The sequence below is a fragment of the Candoia aspera genome, chromosome 1 (genome assembly GCF_035149785.1).
Source record: "Candoia aspera isolate rCanAsp1 chromosome 1, rCanAsp1.hap2, whole genome shotgun sequence".
NCBI classification, from domain to species: domain Eukaryota; kingdom Metazoa; phylum Chordata; class Lepidosauria; order Squamata; family Boidae; genus Candoia; species Candoia aspera.
The window spans coordinates 279979610-280007327 of NC_086153.1; the positions used below are offsets into that span (position 1 = coordinate 279979610).

A 27718-nucleotide genomic window follows, 5' to 3' on the forward strand; every position below is an offset into this window, starting at 1 on the left:
CCTCACTGAAACAGTATCCCTGTAATAGTTAACACTTTGATGGCTGTTAACTAATTAATATAAATTAAGAGTATCCTTCTCAGGAAGGCAGTAGATGTTGCCACAGCTCAAACAGAAGAACCACCAACTTAGTCTGGCTATGATAAGTTAGCAAGTATATTCATGAAGAAAATGATTTCTACCACTCAGTGAGCAACAGGAAAGAATGTCATATGAGTGATGACATCTTTCTGAAGAACTCCATATGTTCAAGCTAGAAAGCCAATGTATAGAAGTCTCTAAAAGAGTGGAAAGAAAGAAGAAAATATTCTGGCTGATGGGAAGCAGTGATACAATTCTGGGCAAAAGAAACATTTGACTGCAAGTCCATATATTGGAATAATCATTGGAAATACTCTTTTGGGTGGCACTGGAGAAAACAGCCTTCTAGATGGCAGTGTTATTAGAATGTGCTTCTGGAGAAGATGTATTCAGCACTTACTCTCTTAACTTTGAAATGGTTTACAGCTTACTACTTAACCTAGCAAAATGTCCTTTCAAATCTCATGACCCCTGAACATGGCACTGATGCAAAAAGATCCATTTTCTTTTTGTTTAGATGTTAACGTGTTAATGCTATTTTTTTTACATTAATACAACTTATGTTAAAGGAGTATATTTACCTTCTAGTAACAAATAATGTAAGTACTGAAGGGGGAAAACATTCCCAGAAGTTCAGGTATCAGTTAATCAAAACTAAACTTGCCAATCCAGATAATGGACAGAATCCAGCAAAGCCTGGAGAAAATCAAACTCCAGACAATACAGCAGGACATGGAGATTTCCCTCTCCCTCTGGTGAACTTTAAAAAGGAGGGGGGGCAGCTCCATTTTGCCTTTGTTCTTTTGCCTCCCACTACAGGGAGATATCTGGCTTCCCAATTTGGCTGCTGCAGGTTAAGAACTACTCCCTGATCTAGAGAAGGATTGGAGAATCAGAAGGAAATAGCCATCTAAGGAAATACAGAGCTAGAGTCCTTTTGTTTATTTATATTAAGGATCAATCCAAACTATTTCTTTGTATCTTCAGTCCTTTTTTATTCTATCTGTACTGTGAGCATAACTAGGTGTGTACTTGAGCCTGGAAGACTAGCTGTGAGTTAAAGAAACCTTCAGGACCTATCACTTTTCTCCAATTGTTTTCAATTCTCAATTAGCTCTTTAACCTTAGCCTGCATAATGCACAACTTGTATCTTTTTCTGAAATCTCATTCTGACAGAGAATTTAGCCTACTATGTATCCCAGTCTCTCTGCCAGCTACAAAAGGGAAGAAAAATGAGAAGCGGTCCCACGTGCCTCCTCCTGAGGAAAAAATCCAGAGAGCAAATTTCTTTGTAAAGAATAGTGTCAGCAGTGACCAACAGACCACCCTGCCTCCAAGAGTATGCAACAATAGGGGTTGTGTGGGAAGGATTTAGGGACCGAAAGTGAAGGACTCCAGGAGGGCCAACTCAACCACATTCCTGTTCACACATACATAAGCGTATGCCCATTAGAAAGTGTTTTAATATACTAAAACTAGATGCACAATTATAGCAGGATCTGCTATTTTAGAATTAGTTGCACAATCTCATAAAATAATAGCAAAATGTTTGCTGTATTCTATACCTGGATTACGGAGCATTATGGGCTGTAAACTGGGCTGTGCTCCTGCAGGTTGAAGTTGATGCAAGGGAACAAGTTGGATAATCTGGCCATTGGGGTGTCGGTAGAGATTAACAGCACCTGGATGCCTCAAAGGTTGTAAAATCATTCTTTTGCCATGAGCAACTTGCATATTTTGTGAAGGTCGCAAAGTAGGAGAACCCTGATGTACTGGAATCAAAAGTAATCGTGTTCCCATACGATTCTCTGCTCCATGAGGCAAACCTGCAGGACTTGTCGCACCTGTAGTGTTAGAAAAGAACCCCCTTCTTATCCAATTCTTATTACACAATAAGATTTGCAGACTATTATACAAAGTTGAGATGCAAAATTTTGCTGTCACATCTCCCAAAGTGGGTGAAGAAAAAAATGTGGGTCCCTTTTTGCATTTGTGGGGAATTAAAGGGACAAGAAAGATTCTATGTCTTTATTCCCTCTACTGATGAAGAAAAAATCTACAACTGGAAGAGGAGAATTCATTATTACAATCCCCAAAATGTATATAGCTGAATAATAGTATAGTAATAGTAATAATAGGAAGACCCAGGCATTACTATTATAGAAGAGGAGGAGGTGCGATTCATTGATGTGGCAATACCTGGAGACAACAGAATTGATAAAAAACAACTAGAGAAAGTGTCAAAATATTGTGATATACAAATTGAGATTGAAACATTATGGAGGAAAAAATCAATTTTAATACTAATTATAATTGGTGCAATACTAAAAGGGTTCACCAAGTATTTAGAAATTTTAAACTTCAGGATTTGACACCCCTGCTTTTGCAGACTACCCTGCTTGGAACAGCACATATGTTATGGCAATATGTCCACATGTCCTTGGCTAGGACCTGATAACAACAACAACTACAGCCAGTTTGATATAGTGGTTAAAGGCTGGGAATTCTAGTCCTGCCTTTGACACAAAGGTGATTTTGTACCAGTCACACACTCTCTCTCTCTGCCCTAGGAAGAAGGCAACGGCAAACATTCCAAATGTTCCAGAAAAATTGCAGCCTTGTCCATGTAGTTGTTGCCAAGAGCCAAGACTGACCTGAAGACATGTGCAGGCGCGCGCCCACGCGCCCACACACACACACACTTCCTGCTCTCTTTTGGAGCACAGACCTCACCATGCCACACAAAATCTAACATGGCCCTCAGACTGAGTGAAACTGTACACTCCCCAAATAAACAGACTATAATTATAAAATAAAGAACTTTCTGAAAAACAGAACTGGGCTGACTGTACAGAATAGAAACACTTAACAGAAATTAACGATTGAGCTCCCTTCTGACAGAACAGCCAACACAGGAGAAATCAACAGAAGGTGTGCTCTGCAGCAGAGATGACAAACACCTGACCCGTGGGCCATATGCAGCCCACAACGCTCCCAAGCGTGGCCCAAACCAGATTAAAATGGAATTGGGTAATATTTAAGAAAATAAAAATGCAACAAAGCATAGATATATTACATTTTAAAAGTAAACAATAATACATTTAGTCACCAATCACCAAAACTCTGGGCTCGCGACTCACGAGGAGTCCTGCACAAGCTTGCTGCCTGAGCTTAATTGCAGCAGCCAAGACTGCCTGGTGCTGCTCCGGTATGGGCTGAGCAGGAGCACCGCGTGACAGGAGTTCCCGCTCAGTCTGCGCTGCAGCAGCCTCGCCTGCCCTGGGCTGCTGCAGTGAAGCTCAGGCGGCGAGCCTGGGCCTCTCCTCAGACCGCAGGAAGCCCCCTCAGCGCCTCCAGTGCATGAAGGAGCACCTCTCCCCAAAATAGGTTGAAGTGATTTCTCTCCTCCCTTCAAAAAAGGCTGAATTAGTATCTGTTGAGTTTCAGGCTGCACAAGGTCCATGATCATTGTTAACTTTATAAAAAATTCAAATTTTATATTAATAATGTTTAAATGTGTTCAGAATATATCCAGAGAAAAATGGGAGGGGGGAATGAAAGGGAGGGGGTGATTCAAATGCTTTTTGTATAATGCTTTTCCCCCCTTTAATTACAGTATCAAGTTCGGGAAGGAAGGAAGGAAGGAAGGAAGGAAGGAAGGAAGGAAGGAAGGAAGGAAGGAAGCAAGCAAGCAAGCAAGCAAGCAAGCAAGCAAGCAAGCAAGCTAGCTAGCTAGCTAGCTAGCTTACAAAATATAGCAGTTATATACTAGTCAGTTAACAGTGACTAGTGAGTTTATATTATAATCTGTAAGCATGTATGTTTGGTGCTGTGGTTAAGGTGTAGAAACCAGAAGATAGTGAGTTCTAGGCCTGCCTTGGGCACAAAGCCAACTGAATGACCTTGGGGCAGTCACTTTTCTTACTCCTAGGAAGAACAAACTGCCAAGTCATTTCTGCCAAGTGCTGCCAAGAAAAGCGCAGGGAGCAGTTGCCAGGAGTCCAAAAGACTTGAAGGCATAGCTCTCCAGTGTGTATGTGACATACTATTATACTTTCTATTGTCTACATTTTAACTAAGAAATAGGGAAATATTTTAACATGTCACTTTACATGTATTTGCAATTTACTCATATTCTTGTATTGTGGTGCACAAATTTGTATTTGGTTTGATGAATGCTGCACAAAACATTTTTCTTCCCCACACATGGTATGTCAGAAATTAGAGGGAACAATGCAGTGTGTGTGCGCGTGCGTGTGTGTATACACGTACTGTATACAAATATATATAAATACAGGAATATTGAAAACAAAGTCAAATTCATAATGTTTTTTATGTTTTAGTTATATCTAAACCTATCTGATTGTTGTGTTGATGTATTAATAATAAAAAAAAGAAATATATAAACATGTGTGGTTTTTAAAGTCAGTATGTGGCCCACAGGGATCCTTTTGTACTGTTTAGGGGCCACATTTCTATTTGAATTTGACACTGTCGCTCTATAGAACTGAGGAAATTCTGTCCACTTTTTTAATCAGTCAGGTGATCAGCCTCAACATCTGGTAAGCAGAAAACAAGACTGTTAAGTTTCCCACTACTCATGGCAAATTTTGAGCAGAAACAATAGGAGGGAAATTACATGTTTTACATCATTCCCTATTAATAGATGGAAATGTAGTTTCTTCCCTCATTCTCCCAGCCTCTCTGCTTAAGATCACTGGGAAGAAGGAGATGAATATGGTGTGCATATACGTTTGTGTAAATCTACATGGAAAAAGAATTTACACTAAAACATTCTGGGAACCTACAGATTTTGTTTCTAATTCTATTTAGTCCCAGCCATATAGCCCATGGTCACTAAATAAAATTTGCTTCTTCTAACCTGTTTTCTACTCCACAGAAGTCCTTTTATATTAACTTGTTACCATGGGACTCATACTCAAAGAATGGAGCAACTGCATGCTGCACAAGATTCTGGACAGTAATTCAAGGCTTCACACAGGTAAGGAGAGCTTCTCTGATCTCATTATACTTGAGAGGACAGAAAACTTTATCTAACGATCACATACTACAGGGGATAATATTGCCAAATGTGTCATTTTCAATACCAATACCTCTGAGGAGCACCTGACAAGCCTGAATTTTCTGAATAGCACAAGAAAACCATAATACATTATAATTAGTTGTATGGATTTAAGGATATTGATTTGCTTAATGCATGTAATTTTATAGAGATACAAATTTTGAATCTCAGTTTACAACCTTTATAAAAATATTTGAAATAAGTAATTATCAATTATCTTCAGCTTCCACCTATATAATCCAATGCCTGCTTTTGTTTTTCAGTATGACAGCACAACAAGAAAGGGGTGGTATGAATAACTTCATGTTTAAATTGGCTTTGAGCAATTAAACTCACAGGAAAGCCTCATGATTGTATCTGTATGTCTAGGAAGTACTCCTCTACGTCATCGCAGGTTGGCTGACCTGGCAATGCAAAGATTCAATCAAAACAAATTTGGTAGCAAGAAGTGATGATAAGTAGAAGTTTTACCCTGTTTTTGATTTGACAAAGGGCTTTTGTGAATTCCTGAGAGTCCAGGAGGATGAACACAGCCAACTGATGAAGTTGGTGAGGTCACAGTAACTGTGGATACAGCTGTAGAAACTGGAGTTGAAGACTTAGCAAAAGCCATGGTTGTAACTGGCTTTGTTATTTCAACAGTAGCTGTAGTTGAGGATGTATTCATTTCTTGTCTTCCAACAGTATTTGTTAAAGCAATGTCAGAAGGATAGGTGGCATTGTAATTCTGTAAAGGGCTAGGAATAGTTACAGGAAGTGATGCCACAGAAATTGTAGCAGCTGTAGTAACAACTGCAGTTGAACCAGCAGAAAGTGGGATAGATTTGGTATTAAATTTCTGTGGTCCTGTCAGAGGTTGGGATGATCTAATTTCAGGAGCCTTCTTCTGTAGACCTCCAACTGTATTTATAACCAACTGAGAGGTCATACCATCCAGTAATAGCCGAGGAGCTGAAAAGAAAAGTCAATATATTAATAGTTTTCCTTTTATATTTTGTACAAGTACGGCAGTGATCAATTCTAGGTTGCATTTTCCTAGTAAGGGAGGTCAAGCACAGAAGAAACTCTGTTATCCTGCCCATGTCTTAAAAGCTTCCCTTATGAATCCATATAAGGGCAATATCTAGAAAAATGATTAGGCACAAGCAAAAGCTAATTTAAAATAGTTTAAATAAAATAGTTCAAAGCTGGTATATCACTGTTTGCTGATATGAAGTTAAAAGATTAATAGATAGTAATGACTGGGGAAGGCAATGGCAAACCATCCCGCTATAGTCTGCCAAGAAAATGTCGCGAAAGCGGCATCCCTCCAAAGGGTCAGACATGGCTCAGTGCTTGCATAGGGGACCTTTCACCTTTCACAATGACAAAGTCTGGAAAAAAAATCACAGAAAAATGAGAGAAAAAACATTTTTCTGAAAATTTTAAACAATGAATTATGAAGTATTCCCTAATATTTTAGTTTTGAATTGTTAAAAAATGAAACTCAGTTTAACACAGGCATGGATAGAAGGAGCCTCTTAGTCCCAATCTTCATTAAATCAGAGTACACCATTTGCAGTGGAGTTATTGTACAAATGACATCATTTGCATCATGATGTTAATTGATATAAATACGAAAATTCTGTCTGTTGCATCTGAAGTCCTCAAAATTGAGTTTCAGCGTACACCAAATAATGAAATAAATGATCACGTAAAAGAGTAGGAAATCTCGACTCAATACAAACCTTCCATTTTAAGAAATCTATAAAATAGGGACTTCCGGTGGGGACCAATAGCAGCTTAAGCTGATTCTTCCGCTGTCTGCAGATTGACCTTTCAGCACAGCATCTTTTTTGGGCTCAAGCAGGCTTCCTTAGAGCCCAGAAGCATTCTCTGGATTAAGGAGAACCCCAGGAATCATCCCATATGCTCTCCTGACAGCTGGGCTCAGCCAGAAGACTGCAAAACGGTGTTTTGCAATAAACTGGTGAGTGATCTGCTGGGAGGCGGGGCTGTCATCCCTTTCTCAAGACGCGCTGAAGCTGAAAACAGACCCCATTTCTATAATACCAGGGTTTTTTTGTTTGATTTTTTACCAAAGATAAGCTTTTTACAACAAAGAAATGTGGAATCTCTTGGTGACTCTCATTATTTTTGGAATTTATTAATTCAGTGATATGGCCTTTTTAATATATAATGTGTAATGTTGAGATTTTAAGAATTTTGCTTATTTGTTTTTTTATTAAAATGATTTTTGAGGAATATAAAATCTTTTCTTCTTTGTTGAATCTGTGGATTGGTATTCTGACCTATTTGCTTTCACTTTCCCGTGGGAACGTTATTTGTTATTACTTTCCACTTTGTTGATTGGCTATATTGGAGATGTAGGGCTGGAGAGAGTGCTCAATTATAGTGTCAAAGGACTTTACCTTCCTGAGACACTAGAGAGCACCATAATCTACTGTGCAGAAGTATGGAGGAAATTAAACAGATATTCAAAGATGTTTACAATGCAGTTACCCAAGTCTTGGATCATTTTTCAGAATTTGTGGAGTCCAAATTGTCACAAAAATTGAGAGTAGTGGATAAGGCTGAAAATTATCCTAAGAATAAAGTGGCCTCTTCAAAGCAAAAGATGAGAATTCGTGACTTGCATTTAAATAGTCAAGGGAAAATTGAACTGTGGAAAGTTGAAGATAGAGAGTTTGGAAAAATTGTGCTGCCACCATACCGTGATCAAGAAAGAGAATTAAGCTCTAAAGGCTGGAAGATTTCTGAAGAATATTTGGACTTTTTAAAGCAGGTTGTAAAATTTGTAATTGACAAGAAGGAAGTTCTGTGCATTACACTGAGATAGTAAAGCCTTAGTTTACTTTGAAGTGGGATAACTGTCTAAATGTGTTTATCAGGATAGTCTCTTAAAGGATTAGATAAATGTTTATGCTGTTTTGAGAATTCTTACATTTTTTGTTAAAGGGTATTAATATTGTTACTTTTTAAATTATATTATAGTAATAAGTTGGTAGGTTATTTTGTTTTAGTTTAAATGCTTTGCTTTATTTTGACAATTGTTTAAATTTGTTTAATGGATTATTTTTTTAAGGGTTTAGATGATTGCTTTTTATTTTTGAATAGTATTTTTATAAATAAATAATAGCAATAACATATAATTAGGTTACTTTTTGTTAGTTTAGCTGGCAGATAGGAGTAAATTATAGTGAAGAAGGGTATTCTTTGTTAGTATATTAGATTTTAAATTATGTTTGAAGGGTTTTTTTATGGGAAGGAAAATTTGTTTTAGAAGGAATGTTATGAGAATTTAAATGCTTTATAGAAATAATGTTTATTATAGTATAACTTGGAGTAAGAGACTGATATTGATTTATGTATATCTTTGTTGCAGAAAGTAGGAAGTCATTCTGTAGTAGTTTGTTTCATATTTTGACACCTTTTTAGTTTTCTTTTTCTTTGTAGGCTCTTTTGTTTCATTCTTTTTAGTTTTTAATGTATATTTTGAAAAAAAATAATAAAGGTTTTAAAATTCATAAAGACACCTATAAAATAAAATAGGATATGATGAAATAGAAATTTCTGAAAAGAACAGTAATTAAGGTTCAGAAAATAAAGCTGATTATCAGGTATCATGTGACAAAATGTGAATTCTGGGACTTTGTTTTTTTCCATCAGCCCAATTTTATCTGTATTTTCCCTAAAAATCAGTACTTTCTGTATCTGTTCAGAATACATCAGAACTTTTGCAATACCTCACAACAGATGGTTCTGTTTTCAGTATTAACTTTTTGTCAAACCATTTATCCTAATTAAACGAATGTGGAGACCTGCAACATCTCTTAGTTTAACTGGTTGTTTATTAATTAAAAACATTTTAAAGTAAATTTAAGGAATATATTTATAACTATCAGTATACACTATACTTTTCAATTTTACCCATTAATCATATATTTAAGAGGTTATATATACTCTAAAAACTATCAAAACAATATGCATCTGTACCAAATAATTATTGAATATATTTCAAAATTTCCAAAATTCAAGAAACAAAATATTTTTCCTTGTTGCTTCAAAAGTACCAAAAACGTTTCTATCTCTATTAATAGTGGAATTTTTGTATCAGATGTCTATAGGCTCTCAGTGTAGCAGTTGCAAGATGGTTTTGGACGCATGGTTATATCAGAACTGTATCAGACTATCACTGGTAAAAGAAAACATCCTGTATAAACGCTAACTCCTCTGTGTTTCTCTGTATCCAAGTAACAAATAGAATCCAACAGCTAGCCTTAAAAAGCCTCCATCATAAACTATATAACTCAACAATAAGCATTATATAAAAAAGAGGTAAGAAAACCAGCATAAACATAACATATAAATTAAATTGACACCAGATACACATACTTATTGAAAGAAAAAGGATTGAAAATGCCAGCAGAGTATTCATAAAAATAGTTTTGGTAGCAGGAAAATCCATGGGATGCTACCAAAGGAAAGGACCCCTTATATGAAGGCACCATCAACTATGCCTTGGAAGGAACTGGCACATACAAGAGTATTGGATGGGCAGAGTCAGATAGGAAGAGAAAGTTCCTTGATTACAAGCTAATTATAGGGCTTTAGAAGTAGTAAAAAAGACTCATATGATCTAACAGTTTGAACTCATCAAAGTTCTGGCTTTAGTGTTCTGCTTCCAAATGATTTTCAAGAACTGCAAGTTGAACAGTGGATCAAATCATGATTACAAATGGCACAGCTGACACACCATTTTAAGCTGGGCAAGATCTTAACACTTGACAACCTAAGCTTCTAACAGCAAAGTTGGGTATACAAATATTCACAAGCTGAAAAAAAATACTCCGATGGAGAAATGTTCAATCCATTTTCAACAAACTTATTCCAGGAATCTCTGCAGAAAAAAGGCTTTCCATCAGATTTTCAGTAAGGACCATTTCTCCTATTTAAGAAAGTACAAATTATGTCACTGTTTTAAATAAGACAGAAAAAGCTTACCCTGCTGAAAAACTAATTACATAGAAGCCGATCCTAACATCAGAGGTCTGTAGCTTTAAAGGCCCTTGGTCAAGATTCCATCTTTCTTCAACTATTTCCCATCTTTCTTTTCCTTGCATAAAATAAAGCTAGCTTGGTAGTGGCCTCATTTAAGTTCTGGTGGGAGCTACTGTGTGCAGGTGACAACTTTGGAAACCACAGTACAACATGCTTATTATCAGAAGCAAATATTATATTTAAATTGTCATGCTTTTAGTTTATTTTTTCTTGTTTAGCATTTAAATACATGTTATTTCCTCCAAGGACTGTTTCGTAGCATATTAGAATCAAAGGCACTATACAACATGATAGAATAAAATACTCTTTATTTTCCATTCATCCATTCATTTCTTTTACAATACAAAAAAATTAAAAAAGAATCCAACCTACCTATCTGTCTCTGTGCTGAGACATGAGCAGCGGAGACTGATGCAGTATCACTGGAAAATGGAGTTTTAGATGTTTCTGATGTGGACACTTCAGTTGACAGTGACTCAGAAGCAGCAAGTTTATTGTTGGGTGCTATCTTGAAGATCACTGTTGAGAGATCAAGCACTGTTGGTTGCAGTCTACCTGTGAGATAAGCAGCTAGACGATTGGCTGGATGCAGAGCTCCCATCTGTCCCAAAAGAAGTTTGGCTTGAGGAGAATTTTTACCATTAACCTGAAATAAAAGAGGCAAAATGCCACACCCACTAACATAGCATTGTTCAACAGAGTCTAGGATATAGATGCTGATTTGGTTTGTACTTAATGCAATAGAATACAGTAGTGGTTTTTTTCATAGCTGAAATCAATTCCATTGAACTTCTTCTAAAATTTGTTTCAATGTCAAAAGCAATTTGCAGTGCAACATGAATTACTGCTGCTTGGAAACATTGTTTAATTCATCTTACATTTAAATAAAGTACTTCTCATGCTTCAGAGCCTGGTCATATGTTTTGTTTTTAAAACCTTTCCGTGGGAAAAAAATCACTTAATAAAATAAGATTAGAAATTAAACAATAATATCAAAACTCTTTCCTTAATCAGAAGTCTAGATGTATGATACTTGCACAAAAATTTATTCTGACTGATATATGAAGAATTTCCAAGCTAATTATTTACTCTTCCTGTTAGCTCAAGAGGCACAAATAAACTCATAGTTATGAGTGTTTAACACACTGCCCTCTACTTCAGTAACATGCCAAGGTTAGGGCAAAATAGGTTAAAGTCAGCAGTCAATATTAATAGGCAAGAAATTAGAAAGAAGCTCATCTGTTTATAATATTGCAAGAGTATGCGTGTAAAAAAGAACCAACTAATTTCAAGTAATCACAAAATTTAGAGTGACTCTTTTGTCACTACAAATAAGATCAGGAAACCCTGATTCATGCTTTCTGTCCTTCTCCACTTAAGAATAACAATTACTAAAAAAAAAACATCACTGTGCTAAAATTCAATAACAGGGTAGTCGGGGTGGAATCCTATATATTGAAAACCAAACTGGCCCAGAACAATCCCCTCCCCAAAACCTACCTGAATCAAACCTGAGGGATTCAAGTCATATTTGCATGTGTTAGCAATCAGCTTTCCTGCAGAAGAAAGTCCTGCATAAAAGGGCAAACCTTTCTTCCTCTGTTCCTGTAATATGTCTGGCGTTAAAATCATTTTTTCTGTCCTTTTGCATGGTGACAATCCAGCATTAGGTGACTCAACAGCGACAGGAGGGTTTTGGGTTTTGTTTTGGCATGGTGGCACAGAGATTTTCATTCGTGAGGAGTAGATAGGTGTGCGCTTTTCATCCCAGGTTTTACTTTCAGATTCTAGCTCAATAAGAAAATTCCCTACTTTGAGCGATTTAGGCATCTTATTCTTGATATGCTGTGATAAGATATTCAAGATCTCATTACGATCCTCCTCCCAGTTGCAATCAGAAATAATCTCAATTAGTTTGTTTTTGCCATCTGGAGTAATATGATGTACATAAGAAGTGGATGGATCCCCAGCACTACAGGAAAACCACCAGCTTTTCTCTAGGGAAGAACAGAAAAAGGTTTCTGCAATTTTGCAACTTTTTATAAGCTTACAATTCAACCTGGATTTTTTCCATTTTTATTTTCATCAAAATGAAGAAAAAAATCACAAAGGAAAATACAAAACAAAACAGTAGATCTTAATAAGCAGTATCATAAATTATTTTATTAACAATACACCTATAATATTTGGGCTTATGCTAAACACATCTGGTTTTTATATTGCTCATGTTTTTTAACATCCTGAGATAATAAAACTTAGTAAATGTAGGCTATAAAACTAGATCTATTAAAAATTTAGTTTTTGCCAACCTAATTCTGTCAACATTTCTATTACTCTTACTGCTCATATTCTATTGTACCAGTATATAATTATCAATCCTTTCAAGTACTTCCAAAATTATATAATAGCTTGTTGATGGCGAAGATCAGCTGAGGGCGGCAGGGCCAGCTGTGCGGTAGGGCAAGTGGAGCACAGGGCAGCCAAAAGGGCAGAGATGGGAGGGAGATAGGCAGGTGGGGGGAGTTGAAGCACTCCTGCAGTCGTGCGGGCAGGCTGCCAAGTGCCCAAGATAACAACGTATCTTATTTTAACCTCGACCAAATAAACCAACTTTATATTCCTTCCTTTTCTAACAGTCTTAATCTTTAGTCCATTCAAATAATGTCATAGAATTTGATTTTTCTTTTCCTCTTTGTCCCTTCTCACAAGATTTTTCAAAGCTTTAACAAGCCTCTTTTGTAAATCCGATATAAAAGAATTATCCAGGTCACTCTGTTGTGTCCTGTTCAGACTATGAGACAACCAGGCAGGATTACTTAAAATTCTTTTATTTCAATCAACTATTTACAATAATAAAGTCCTCGATAAGTAGCAACGCAATCAATTAGGTCCACCCAGGCACAGGAGGAAAAATAGGCAAGACTGCAGGATCAGGATCCGATGAAGACTGAGGCAACACAGCTAGGCAGAACTTGGCTAGACCCCTCAATGAAACAGCAAGACCCGGGGAGGCAAATGCGCGTGGTAAGAAGGAAACTGGAGATGCTGGACTTGATCTTGGCAAGGTATGACTGGATCTGCAAGGCAGGACTTGGTTCTGGAGGCGATACGGGACTCGACCAAAGCAGCAAAGCAAGAGGTAGAACTCAGAGTGATACTAAGCTTGACTGGAGCAGCGAGACAAGGCTTGGATCCGAAAAGAAGGCAAGACTTGACTGGAACAGAAGACCAGCAAGACTGGACTTGGAAGAAGAGGCAAGACTGGACGTGACTGAGGCGGCGAGACTAGACTGGAAAGTGGAAGCAAGGCTGGGCTGGGCTGGAGTTGCAAGACAAGACCTGGAGCTGGAACTCTGGCTGGACTTGACCGGATCTGCACAATGAGGCTTGATGCCGAAGGCAGGATCGCACTTGGCTGAAGCAACAAGGCGAGGCTGGGAGCTGAAAGCTAGGCTGAGATCCGATGGACTGGCGTGGCTGGACTCAGTTGGAGCGACTTGCGAAGGAGGCAGTCCCACAACGTTAGAAGCAGCTGGCTCTGATTCCACAATGGCTACAGATGAGGCTTCTGACTCCGCTAAGGACTCATCCGCTGAAACGAGCTTGAAGGATCGGTTGTCTCTGGCAGCTTGCTCAACGCACACTTGCCTTTTAATGCGTTCCTTTCCACACCTTTTCTCTTCTGCAGCCAATCAGGCTGCCTTCTGATCTGCGCGCTTCTCAGCTCTCTGGTCTCATGCACTGATTGGAGGCTTCAAATACTCCTCCGGATTTTGCCCAATCAGTGCTTGCGCTTTCTCCTGCTGAGGCACTTTGGTTATCTGTTTCCCCAATTCCTACCGGATAAATTTCGTTTTCTTCGGACTGTTCAGGATAAGTTTCATTTTCAGAGTCTGACTCAGACTCAAACCTCACAGTTGTTTTATTATCTCTATTTCCATTTTGATTTTTAAAACATCAGCTGGTTTCTTTTATCTGTCCAGTGAGACATCCTTTTCCACATCATTCTTGTAATCTGTCATTTGTAGATCCATTTTCAATGCCATCTCTGTCTTGTCAAATAAAACTTGTTCTTCATCTACCATTTCTTCCATAACATCTTTTGGACACAGTCTATCCATAGAAGGAAACATTGCTATTGACACTGTTGATACTAACTTCTGATTCTGTTTTTCAAAAGCGTTCTTCGGTATTTTCTAGGTTAAAATGTTTTCCGCCATTTTATACATCCCAGTTAATTAGCTGTTAATCAGGCTTGTGTATTTTTCTCCTTTAACTAAAATCTTTAGTTCCTTCTAGTGTCCAATTTTTAAAATTGCTTATCTTTATTTTGTCTTGCAAAAGTCCAAACAAATCTATTTCCCACGGGAAGGATTCTTTATAATTAATTCCAAAATCTTATTCCAAATTTATCTGGACCCTTAATCTGTTTATAACTTTCTAGGATCAAAGTCTAAATTAGCTTTTTGCAGTTTATTTCATTAAAAAAAAACTTAAACTTATGATTAAATTTTTCTCTTATTAAGGATCGAAGGAAAACTCACCTGGTATTTTCAGACTTGTTGATCTGAAGGTCTCCATCAGCTTAAAAGTAGTTAACAATAAATTTCTGAATGCAATTAGAAAAGGAAGTTTGCAAACTTTAAAAGGCGCTGACTGCGGTTGCAAGCAAGATGACTGTTCCCATCATCTCCCAGTGCTCAAAACCTGCTGGGGACAGCTATCTTGTGCTCTCCTCGAGAGGAGCAAGTGTTCAAAGAACATGTGGGCAATTTCCCATCCTCTCCTGTGTGGAGAGGTTTTGAACAGCTAATCTACTCACCAGCTGTTTGTCCTTCACCACAGTTGTTGGCTGCACAAAACTTCAGTCTGCCATTTCTTCCTCTGGAAGTCGAAAGGATTTACATTTTCAATAATACACCAATAATTTGACTTCCAGGTGAGGAATGGCAAGCTAATACATCTCCAAACTGGTAGAGATAATGTCGCGGCCACGACCAAAGGACTGGCAAGTAGACTGCTCCCACGGAACCTCTCCAGAAAAGGAGAGGACATGAGATCTCTCACTTGTGCTCTGGATGGCTGTTCCTCATGAGGAGACCGCAGGACAGTGGTTTCCCACAGGTTTGAGCACCGGGAGACAAAGGGAAGTTGTTAAGCTCTCAATCATGGTGAAGCCTTTTTAAGGACATTGGGTTCGCTAAACTCACTTTCTAATCACTTTCGGAATTTATCTATTTAACTATCTTAAGGCTAACAGAGATCTTCAAAATGACAAGTTTGCAAAGCTACCTAGTGAGTTTACCTTCATTCCAGAATAAAACAAAAATTAACTATAAGCTTAACAATTTGAAGAATTTGAAATAAACTACAAAAGGCTAAGATTTTAACTTAACTGTATTGTTCCAGTTTTAGTATGTGCTGCTGAAGAAAACATATTTGAACCAATTCCTATGATCATTTATTTTCATAGTAATGTAATATGCTAAGTAAATCATTTTATGAATTAAGCAATTTAGCAGTTATGTACTCAAAAAAGTAGTTGCCATGAAGGAATTTTATGCATTTAAATTTTACTTCTCACCCTATATATCTACTATGAATCTGCTTTTATAAAATGGTGCTCCTCAAGAACAACAACCAATATTCTACTAAAAACTGCTAAACTTTATTGCTGTATTCTAAACTTTTAAAAAATAACCGAAAGTTTTAATTTTATAGATTGCGTCAATTTAAAAAAATGTAATTTGTCCATATGCTATTTAGAATCCTCAGAATTGTGGAAGATTCACTATGTATTTCCTTCCAAAGATTAACATCATATATTTACACTTTTATACATTTTTTAATTAATTCATAATTTTGACTTTTATTTATGAACTATTCAGAGAACAATCCAGAGTGATGCAGGAATGTTATAATAAAATAATAACAAATTATTCACCATTTCTGGGTCTATGTCAAAATTAATGTAGTCACATTTAAGGCAGGACGAATCAATAGGAGTATGCATTAACTCTGTCCAACTTTTCCCCTGGAAAACATTGTTTTCCATACTCTACATTGTCTTAGTCTAGGTCTGCCTTGTCTCTTCCTTTGAGAAAACATTCAATTTTGTTTAGATTGCAAAAATTAGGCATTACCTTATTTCACTATCATCTGTCTTTCTGCAGTTTCTACAAATTCTATGTGACTGAACTGACCCACAATTTCAGAACCTAATGACTAAGATCAAATTTTAATTTTACCAGCTGGGTCTTTATCCTCTTCAATTTTCAGGGGCTGGGATTCAGCATCATGCTCCTGGAAGCAATATAAAAAAAAATATTAAAATCTGGTTATAACTTGAATATCTTGTTTCCCAATATACTTACTTGAAATGAATGTTTCAATCAATCAATCAATTTATTACGGTCTTAGACCAGTACAAAAATGAGTATTTAAATCCCAACACTCCAAAATGAGACATGCCTTTTGTTCATTTTCCAAGTTATAATGATCCATATACTGTATGGCACAGTTAGAAACCGGTGGTTTTTCTGATTTATAGATTACATGTCACATAGTATTGGGATATACAAGTAGTCCTCAAGTTACGGCAGCAAGTGGGAGCGGGATTGCCATCGCTAAGCAATGTGCTCGTAAAATGCGGCATCACATAAAGCACAGTCCCGGCTGCCATCCTAACTTCAAGATGAATGGGTGATTAAGCATGAAGCAGCAGGAGTTCCAGGTAAGGAGCACGGGGTGCTGCAGGGAGTGGGGAAGGCCATGGGAAGCCCAACGCAGGCCCCACACAAGTTGGGGATGGGGTGGTGCGGGTGCGTACGTGCGAGCAGAGAGGCCCAGGGAAGGAGGGCTTGGGTGCCTGCATTCAAGTGCAGGGAGGCCCAGTGAAGGAGGGCACGAGGTACATGTGTGGGAGTGGAGAAAGGCTGAGGGAAGGAGGGCATGTGTGGGTGTGTGCAAGCGCAGGGAGGCCCAGGGAAGTAGGGCATAGGGTGCATGCATGGAAGCAGAGAGGCCCAGGGAAGGAGAGTTTGGGGGGTTATGAATGCAGGGAGGTCAAGGGAAGGAGGGCTGGGGTGTGAGTATGCAAGAGCAAGGAGGCTAGGGAAGGTGGCTGTGGCATGGTGTGCAGGAAGGTGGGGGGAATTACTAGAGTGACTTGCGACCTTTCCTACCAGCTTCCACATTTGACTTTGCTTCTTGGAAGCCAGCAGGGAAGGTCACAAATGGCGATCATGTGACTGTGGGATGCTGAAACCATTTTAAGTGTGAGCTGGTTGCTAAGTGCACAAATCGCAATCATATAACTGTGGGAGTGCTGCAACAGCGGGAACTTCAAGGGCCAGTTGCAAGTACCCCTCATTCAGCACCATCGCATATTTACTCTTAGCTATCTTCTCACAAGGCTAAACATAACCAAGTTTCTTCAATCTCTCTTCATCAACTATCTAATTAATAATATAAGCTGAGTGAAAAACAGTAGTAGCAGAAAATCAACAGAAGTAAATAAAATGGTTCAGATGGCTACACAATATAAATACAAATAGTAGAATACAAAAATCTAAATATTAATTAACTACATTGTAAAACTGAGGTATATAAAATTCTACGTACTACTGAATGTGTGTGTCTCTCTCTCTGTATTTACACACCCACACCCCTCTTACTGTGATCAGTGACAAGTGACACAACAGAAAACAGAAAACAACATTGAAAACATCAAAAAGTATATTTATGAGAAAATATACTTTATATTATATTTAGGGACGTCTTTTCCTGTGTAAAGCAATGTCAGATGAAAGAAATTTTTTAACTCTCCTAGAGAAATTAGGACTAGTCCAAGAATAAAAAGCAAATGTAAACGAAATCACCCTCAGAACATGTGAAACTTCTTTTAACGAGCGGAGTTAATAAGGCAACTCTGTGACCCTCTAGCAATACTGTATTGTACTGCTGAAACATGGCTGCCCAAGTACTTTGGCTTTTCTTTTCTAACTTTCAACAAGATGGGGGCAGGAAGCATGTAGGAGGCTGCTATTCCTACAGTCCCCAGAAATGTCCTTCTGATGTTTTCAGGGGGTTAAGAAAGGGATGGCAGTGGAAGGCCTCAGGGAGGCAACTCACTATCCTTATCCTTAAAGCCACCACAAATGGCCCAAAATTGGCCTTCGAAATTATTATTTTGGGGGGAGAGGAGAACAGGTCAAGGAATTTAAGGGAGGGGAAATGGAATGGTTTGCCTTATATAGTCTTCCTGTTAACATCCTCAACTTCAAATCCCTCTCCCACAAAAATAAAGGGCTGAAAAAATCTGGTCACACCCCTTCTGGTGCTATCATCACCTTCCAAGGATCTCATCTATGGCCTTTTGAAAGGGAGGGGGAGGCTGAACTACATCTCCTGACTCTAGTAATTTTCCCAGCAGTATTCCAAAGGCTCCAAACACAGAATGAATGAATGAATGAATATTTGTTAGATCATATTTATATAGCTGCCCATCTCACAGAGAGTGAGCCTGGGTGATGTACAACACTCAAGTAAAAAGAAAGCCAATAAATATATATATCAATCATAATTAAAAACTATAAAAAACATTAAAAATTCACACAAAACAAAAGAGGATGTTAACCATAGTAAGGGAGCCATTGCAAAATCTCCCCGGTCCCCTGGGACCCCCAGGCCTGAAGGCATAGCCAGGTCTTGAGGGACCTGCAGAATGTTAAGATTAATAATTACTGACTTGGTCAGCAGTAAAGCACATTAACAATTTAGTTTGGTAGGATCTACAGGTTCTTTTCCCTAGGCTAGCTTCGTATGTGGTTTGGCCGTTCCTGAACATGTCCCAAATTACAGTATTAGCTAGTTTAACGTCAGCTCAGCCCAGTAACTATGTTTTATCACTTTTCTTAGAGATATACATTAAAAAGTAGTCAATAATATCTTACCTTTTCAGTATGTTTTTCACAATTCCAGGGGCACTTCTCCTGCCGTCTTTTCTCCTGCACTTTCCATTCATATATTCTCACACGAGCACAAGTCATCATACTTTCAAAATATAGATAAACAGGGTCTTTATCTTCCTCTCGAATCTATAAACCACGTAAAATGAGCTTTTAGTTAAATGAATGTCAATGAAAGTCACATTTCTGTCATTTGAACATGGAAGTAACTTTTATAAAACTATAAAAAGGAAGCAGCTTCTTTCAAAAGGTATGTTTATTAGAAATGTTTCCAACTGAGCAAGAAAATGAAGCCAGTGTGATTGCCTAAAGGTGAGCCATGAAACAACATCAATAAATAGTACTTCAGCAATTTTCTTTTAATGCCCCTTTTAAAAAAAGCTTGAGCATGTGAGTGCCAGCACTGCAGTTTGTTACACATCTAGCTACCCTGGGAAAAAATAATTTGAACGAGTGGGAAAAAAAAAACACCTTTTCATCAGCCCCTGATAAGCTAGAGGAAATAAAGATGGAAGGAACAGAGCTACTGGAGAGAAGTTTGGTTGGGCAATGGTGCAGTTGGGAAGGAATGAGACACATGTTTAAAAGACAGGATGTGTGATTGTGTCTGAGAGAGTGCACCCAGCAAGAAAGACGGCATGTACAGAATAGATTCAGCTGGGTAATCAACTGGTCTAGAATGTAGCAGCACAGGTAGTTATGGGAACTCCTCATTACATCCATGTTATACTTCTACTCTGCAAGCTGCAGTGGCCCCTATATGCGTCCAGGTACAATTCAAGGTGCTGGTTATCGCCTATAAAGTCCCATATGGCAAAAGAATGGGTTATTTTTGGAACTGCCTTCTCCCAAAATTATCTACCCATACCACATAGAGGGCACACTCCAGGTCCCTTCTTGGAAACAGTGCCACTGCAGCATTTTGTGAAGGTGCTCACAATACACTCAAATATACAGTGAATCTTCAGGGCCCCCAAAGTTGAGACTCAAACTTTATATACTTACATATTTAAGGTGCTTACCTACTACATTCACATTTTATTTGAATCACTGTTGATCTTAACATTTTCTGAAATAAAGGTGTTTTTCACATTTGTATTTTTCAAACAACATTTTTTATTTTTAAAAAGCATGTTAAGATCATGCATATTTATATTGGTTATAAATACAAGAAAATTATTTTATTTACCATGTTGCTAAGTGCAGAAGTCATTTCCCTTTTATTATGTGGATCTCCAATGCTAGCTTCTAAGAATCTATTTATCCAGGGTTATTTCTATCTATGTAAGTGGCACCTCACAGCCCAATTACTTAAACCACATTTTAAAAATTGCTACTTTTTTCTTTTACACTGAACAACTTATATATCCATTGAGGCTATCTCTTCCCCTATCTAAATTCCTGCTGCTAAAATGCAATTTACTATCGGAATGCTAAAATTCAACCCAACAACAACTTTGATTAAAGTACTACATTGAGGCTCGGTAATGCTCTATATTAGGAGTATACTGTACAGCTCTTCTCAAGCTGACAGAAGCATTTAACTATTGAGTAGCATGTGGAGGCAACACTCCAAAAGCTGGTACTGTGAGGACAAATAAAATTTCTTTCAAGTTAATGTATTGCTTAGTACAGTTGCACATCGCATTAATTTAAATGTCCTTAATTATAAGGAAAGTAATAAGGAAATATGAAATAATGTGATTACTTTACATAAGAATTTACAGTGCAGTGGCGTCTTTGGGACAGGCTCTGGAACCAAAACAGGAAATGTGTGGCATTGGTTATACAACCCTGCTTTAAATAAAACTTGCTATTACATGCCTTGTTATACTATTATATACTTGAACAGTACATTTCAGCAAACTGCAATTTGGAATTATTTAGGAGATGTACATAACATGCAGTTCAAGAAGAATATGATGTCATTTATATTTGATTTATATCCCACCTTTCATTCAGGAGCTCCAGGTGGTGTTCATAATATTCCTTCCTATTTATCTCCTTATCTTCCTCCCCAAACCAATCTGTTGCAGTTCTTTATGGATGTGCATTCCAGTAAAACATGTCTTCTGAGATAAACCACACGTAGACTAAGTAACCATCAGTATATTATCTAGTTGAGACAGCTATCTTCTGACAACCGCTATTTAAGACCTCTTAAGCTAGCACTTCCATCACACTCTTATCTCTTTTGGGGGAACAGCATAGTTTCTAGCAATTTCATCTATGAATAAACTGGACTGAGTAATCATGAGTACATCTGCTGTCAGAAAACCTATTCAGCCAGAAAAATCCAATATTCAGACATGGTGTGGAGCACTCTCTTTCAATGAAAAAGTCATTTTCCCATGACTGGAGAATAATGCTATAAAAATAAAACAAATTGTGATAACAAACAGTACTGGTTCATGGGTTAGTAATTCTTTACTATGATTATGCCTTCAAAATTATATTCCTGTGACAACCAAATCTGCTAGATTCTTTAACAGTTTCATTACTGTTCTACCAGACCAGATGTTTTTGATTCTTGAAAATTCTTTACAGAACACCCCTTCATGAAGTTGAAAAAAAGAGAGCATTTCCAATCCTCATTACACCTCTTTCCCACCATGGTCCTTTTTTTAAACAATAAGACCTTTTATTTCTTTAGTAATATATGTCTAGCTTTGACTAAAAAGGCATGTATTTTTGGTTTAGCCTTAAACCTTACTGCTTTTACTTACCACTGGATTGGGTTTAGGTGTATACACTCGTGCTGGCTTGGCTCCACTGGTCACTGAATTAACTTCAGTTGCTGCAGGCTTATTATCAGTTGGTAAGATCTCTGGAATAGGTGGCATCACATTTTTTGTTGCTTCGACAGCTGATGGTGTTGGGATGTAAATTGGTTCTGGATCCATCTCTCCCTCTTTTTTTACCCACAATGGAAAATTCTTAACAGGTATTTCTGGCTCTGTATCACAAATAGCTAAGAAAAAAATGAAGTTATTTTTAAATAAAGAATCACCATAACCACAAACTACTGCCTAGACATAAGTATGATTTTTCTCCCAGCAAAACAATTACTTATTTATGGTGTTAGTCTGTTTTACTTAAGCAATCAAAGAAATGTTGAGCAGTCTTCACGAACAAGTACAAGCACAGTGAAAGACAATTACAAGGACTGAATGAAAAGTAATGCCTCCACCTCCACAACTATAAATAGGGAAAATTTAATAAAAGAAACAGGAAAATAATCCTTGAAAATAGCTCTTTTGTTACCTGAATTTACTTTTCCACATAATTACACCATTCACCACACGCCAATAACGGTCAAGATTTTTAAAGCCATCATGAAAGAACTTCATGCTTTGCCTTTTCAACTAGGTATTCACAGTCCTTTCCATCTCTTCACTTGAGTCAAACAGATGCCTACAAAAGTACTTAATTTTGAAAAAAGGTGGAAGTTGCATAACACCAAGTTTGAACTGTTCACCAAACGAGGTAAGGAGGTGAGAGCCAACTTTGCAATTGCCTCTTGGGTGGCTTGTGACGTGTGAGATAAGAGCCAGTTTGGTCTAGTGGTTAAGGTGCTGGGCCAGAACCTAGGAGAACGTGAGTTCTAGTCCCGCCTTAGGCATGAAAGCCAGCTGGGTAACCTTGGGACAGTCACTCTCTCTCAGCCCAACTCACCTCACAGGGTCGTTGTGGGGAAAATAGGAGAAGGAAGGAGTATTAGGTATGTTCGCCGCCTTGAGTTATTTATAAAAATAATAAAGGCGGGATAAAAATTAAATAAATAAAACTAGCATTGTCATGGTACAGCTAAATTCTGTCTTGTGCTTCCAAACTCTGCTTAATTGATGTTTCAAAATTTTAAGCATTGCAATGTAGCACTCTGAATTGATAGTGGTGTCTGGTTCAAGGAAATCCATGTGAATAACACCATCTGCATCCCAAAAACCAGTAACACTAAGTTTTCCTGCCAAAGCCTGGTTTTTCAATTTCCCCCCCCCCACAAGTGAAGATTTGTGATATTTCATGAACTGATGAGCCCAGACTTTGTTGGCTGTCATGATGCTGTGAAGAAATACCGCAACTTCATTCTCTAAGTGTGACAAAATTGCTGGCAAATTTAAACTCTTGAAATTTTCATCTCTGCCATAAGCATGCAAGGAACCTATTTTGCACAAGCCTCATGATATTGAAGAACTTCAATAACATGATCCACCCACACATTCCTATGAAATGCCAATCAAGACAGCAATTTCCCTTTGAGTGATTCGGTGACTACCTTTAATCAGCTCATCAACCTTTCTGACATAAAACTTGTTGGTTGCTGTCATACATTGTCCACTTTGTTCTTGATCACATAAATCAGTTCTTCCCAGTTCACCATCTTAGTGCCACACAATACAGGTAGTCCTCAATTAACAATGGCAATTGGGACCAACATTTCTGTCACTAAGCAATGCAGTCATAAAGCATGATGCCACATGACCAAGTTGCTTAGTAATGGCAGTTCCGGCACTTCCCAGTTGTCCTTGTTAAGCAAATCCATGCCACCGTTATGCAAGGACGTCACGTGGTCGCCATCTGCAACTTCCTGCGGGCTTCCCTGTTGATTTTGCTTGTGGAAACTGGCAAGGAAGTTTGCAAATGGTGACCACATAACTCTGTGATGTTGTAATTGTGAACCAGGCACTATGCCCCTGGATTGCAATTACATGACCGCAGGGAAACTGCAACGGCCAGAACTTTGAGGACTGATTGTAAGTACCACTCGTTCAGCACTGTCACAAGTTCGAATGGTCACTGAATGAATGGTCATTACGCAAGGACCACCTGTACTCACGTCAACATCGTCACCACCATAAACAACCTATATTTGGCAGTAAATTTCAACCAGAGGGACTCCTTCGGCAAGAAAAATTCAGTCATAACTCCATGTTTAAAGCACACTGAGTATTCCCTGCAGGCTTCCATTTCATGAACAGCAATTCAGCCTTTTTTCACAGCAACTTCCATCCAACTAAGTGAAAGAACAGATGCTAAAGATCACATTAGAGCTTCTAGCCTGTCAGTAAGTTTTTCTTGGTGATTTAGCACACTGGAGGCATTACTTTTCATTCAACTCTCATACATGATGCATGTATAGCAGCAGTAGTAGCAGAAAATGCATCTATTTTAATTTTAATATTAAAATATACCACTGTTTCTTAAACTTTTTTCTCTCAGGATCCCTTCCCACTTTTAAAAATTATGGAGGACCCCAAAAGACCTTTTGTTTGTATGGATTATATTTATCAATATTTACCATATTAAAATTAAAATAGATGCATTTTCTGCTACTACTGCTTCTTACGATTGTTTGATAAGATTTTAATATTGCATTATTTTTCTAACAAAGGCTGGCAAATAATTTTGATTTCACAGACCCCTGATAGGGTCTTGGGGGACTCCCAGAGGTCCTAGGACCACACTTTAAGAAACACTGCAATATACTATTTTTTGGCTTCAGAAGGTATTGTTGTACTGAAGTAAATATCTTTAATAAACTGTCTTCTTACACAGCAAACAAACAAAACTGATATAGAGGGACAGCTGATTCCACGCACCACATGCTACAGAGAAACCTTTAAGTCTAAGCAATTTGTATTTGTTTGAAAAAGAGGGATAAGATGGGAAAAAACATAGATGGACAAGTTTCTTCATGTTGAGCTTAGGACCATACTTGGCCTTTGAGTGGCATGCCAGGGGCTGCACCCTAAAATAGCAAGGCCAAAAGAACTGACAAAGAAAGGCACAAACTTTATAACCTGCCATATTCAATTCTGTAGTTCTCATAACAGTGTCATGTAACAGTCGTAACAAAGTTGTTATACACAAATCTTTAATAGGAGTCTTGTTATTGGATCTGAAGGAAGCTACTGTTGGGGCTCTCAACACTAAAGATAAATCCCAGCAAATAGAGCAATTGATAACATGAAGAAATATTAATTTGGCCCCTCTAAGAATACATTTAAGATTAAGGATTCACAAGGATCAGGTGCCTTAGCTCACCCCAAAATACAGATCTAAGAGTAATTGCCTGCTTCCACAATGTGTTGTCCTTCATTCTGCTGTCCGGGTCCACCTGAAGGAAAGCTAAAAGTTGGGGAAGTCCTGCTTCTGTTGGAGACAACTTCCCTCTGCATCAACAAAGAAAAGCTCTCTGTGTCAACTAATAAATGTGAATCAAGCTTGGTCACCTAGTCACTAAGATGGTCGCTATTAACACTTTGGGAACAACTGCTTCTATGAGCTGCCCCTATTCAAGTTCCAGGCGCTGATGTGAAGCCACCCTGGGTCTGGATGCAGGATAGGAATCTGGCCACTCTAGAAGATGCCAGATGCTCAATTCTCATCTCTAACAGGGTTGAGAACCATGGTCTCCTGGGTCAAAAGGAAGCAATGATTATTCCTCTTGCGCCTTGTTACCTTGTGCATCATTCTTGATAAAACTGGGGAAAGTGGGAAAGCATACAGTAGGTTATATAGCCAAGGAGTCACAACAGCATCAGCCCCTTCTCCCTCACATCATGGAAGTCATCTTCCTGTTCTGTTCTTCCTTGTTGCAGAGAGGTCAACCAAAAGGACTGTCCACAAATCTGTGATTGTCTACAACACCTCTGAGTGCAATGTCCACTCTGCCTGGGGCAGAGAATGTCTTCTAAAAACCACTAAGAAGGCAGGAAGTCTTTCTGCCACATAAGCAGGTGAGATACCTCCATTATAGCCACTTTCATCTCATTCCCCTCCCCTTGATTGTTCAGGTAATTTTTGTGAAGTTACTGTCAAGCCAAAATCAGAACGTGGTACCTTTCTATCAGTGGCATGACGGCATCTAGCACTTGTCACGTTGCCCTCATTTCCAAGTTGAGGGAAAACCATGACTCCTCCCAGACCAAGTCCTCTGAGACAAATGGTTGATTTGGATTCCAGCTCAATAGGCTGGCATCCCTGTTGATTAGGTCCTGCAGGATTCTCTGAAGATCACCCCCCTGGACAGGATGATTGACTTAAAACCACTATTGGTGAGAGCTGATCACTGTGCTCGGGACCTTCAGAACTAAACATATCTTTTAAGCAATCTACTCCTGAAATGCAAGTAGAAACCACTGTAACAATCCTGTAAGTATTTGTGGCTTAAGACTCCTTAAATGGACTCCAGTGTACTAAATGTACACCGACATTTCTATCTTGGTGCCAACACCTGTCTAGGTTGTGGAAGTCCTTAGTTGGGCTGGATATACTGTTCAGAACTTGTAGGGTTAATATGGATTTACTTAAAGTCTATAAAAGAATGCTCAAGATTTCTTATTGTCAATAATAATAATAATCTATAATAAAAATATACTGACAAATCAAAATTTAACAATAGTAGCTTCTTATGCTAGTACTGACAATGTTTTTTGTAGTAATTCATCTAAAATTAAGAAGTAATCTGGGATCTGAAAAGCAACAAAACTTGCATTTATTTCCATATTCTGAATAAACATGAAGATAACAATGAAAATGAAATTCACTACCCATACTCATAGAAATATTTTTAATTTCTATGATTACTTTACTGAAATTGCCTATTTTTTATTTTTTATTGTACTGAAGCCAATTCAGCTCTTAATAATCTTAAAAGTACTATCTGCTCACTTTGAAATAAGATCAATCCATTTTTCTATCAAAATTAATTTTTAAAAATCTAACTAAATAATTTGTTTTATATATCACATTCTAGAAGCATACAAAATATTTCATCTTGAATCACTTCAACCATGGAATATTTAAGTGCAAACTGCTGTTTTGAACTCAGGATAAGGTGTCATACTTGAAACAGGCTATTCTATGCTCAGACCTTTTCCAAGATGCTCAAAATGACCTATTTCATACTCAAAATGGAGCTTTCACAAAGTTTTATATTTGAAATGAAACATTTTGCACAACCATACTGTGTATCTTCTAAAAATGAAATCTACATCTCAGAGAACTAAAGAGTATTCAGATTGTATCAAACAAGCATACACTTTTACCAGAAATAATTATTACAGCATCTCCTTGATTAGCAAATACATTTAGATTTAAATCATTAAATTGGAACTTCCTGGGAAATAACTTAATCAAATCTACTCTGCAGGCACTCTCAGGATTCTAACTCAACCAACAGTCCATTTAAGTTTACTATCATTTCAAGTTTCTTATTACTATGGTCAAAGACCAATAATACACAAACACAGACTGAGTAAAATTACCAAAAATAAGACAATAAAAATATTAATACAAATCAGTCACCTCAATATTCTACAGGCCAAATAACAGTATTTGCTATATTTAACAAATATAACAAGATTAAGTCTTATCCGACATGATATTGGAGACAGAACGAAACTGAAGACACTAGAAATCTAACTATTAATGGAAATACACACACACACAGAGACACGTTTTTTTTCCTCCTAACACTTTTCACTTATAAAAATACAATATAACAAAAAAATGAGCTTC

General features: G+C 37.7%; 1 protein-coding gene across 3 annotated transcripts in view; it reads right to left on the reverse strand.

The window, feature by feature from the left end:
* MGA (MAX dimerization protein MGA) overlaps positions 1 to 27718 on the reverse strand; it is a 94176-nt gene that overhangs the window by 25979 nt on the left and 40479 nt on the right. For all 3 annotated transcript variants that reach the window (XM_063289916.1, XM_063289915.1, XM_063289914.1), the window contains exons 10-16: positions 21922 to 22166; positions 19181 to 19324; positions 16475 to 16529; positions 11727 to 12223; positions 10599 to 10872; positions 5637 to 6116; positions 1648 to 1926 (exon numbers count right to left, since the gene is read on the reverse strand). In XM_063289916.1, coding sequence (XP_063145986.1) covers positions 1648 to 1926; positions 5637 to 6116; positions 10599 to 10872; positions 11727 to 12223; positions 16475 to 16529; positions 19181 to 19324; positions 21922 to 22166 — 1974 coding nt within the window. The remainder of the gene's footprint in view (positions 1 to 1647; positions 1927 to 5636; positions 6117 to 10598; positions 10873 to 11726; positions 12224 to 16474; positions 16530 to 19180; positions 19325 to 21921; positions 22167 to 27718) is intronic.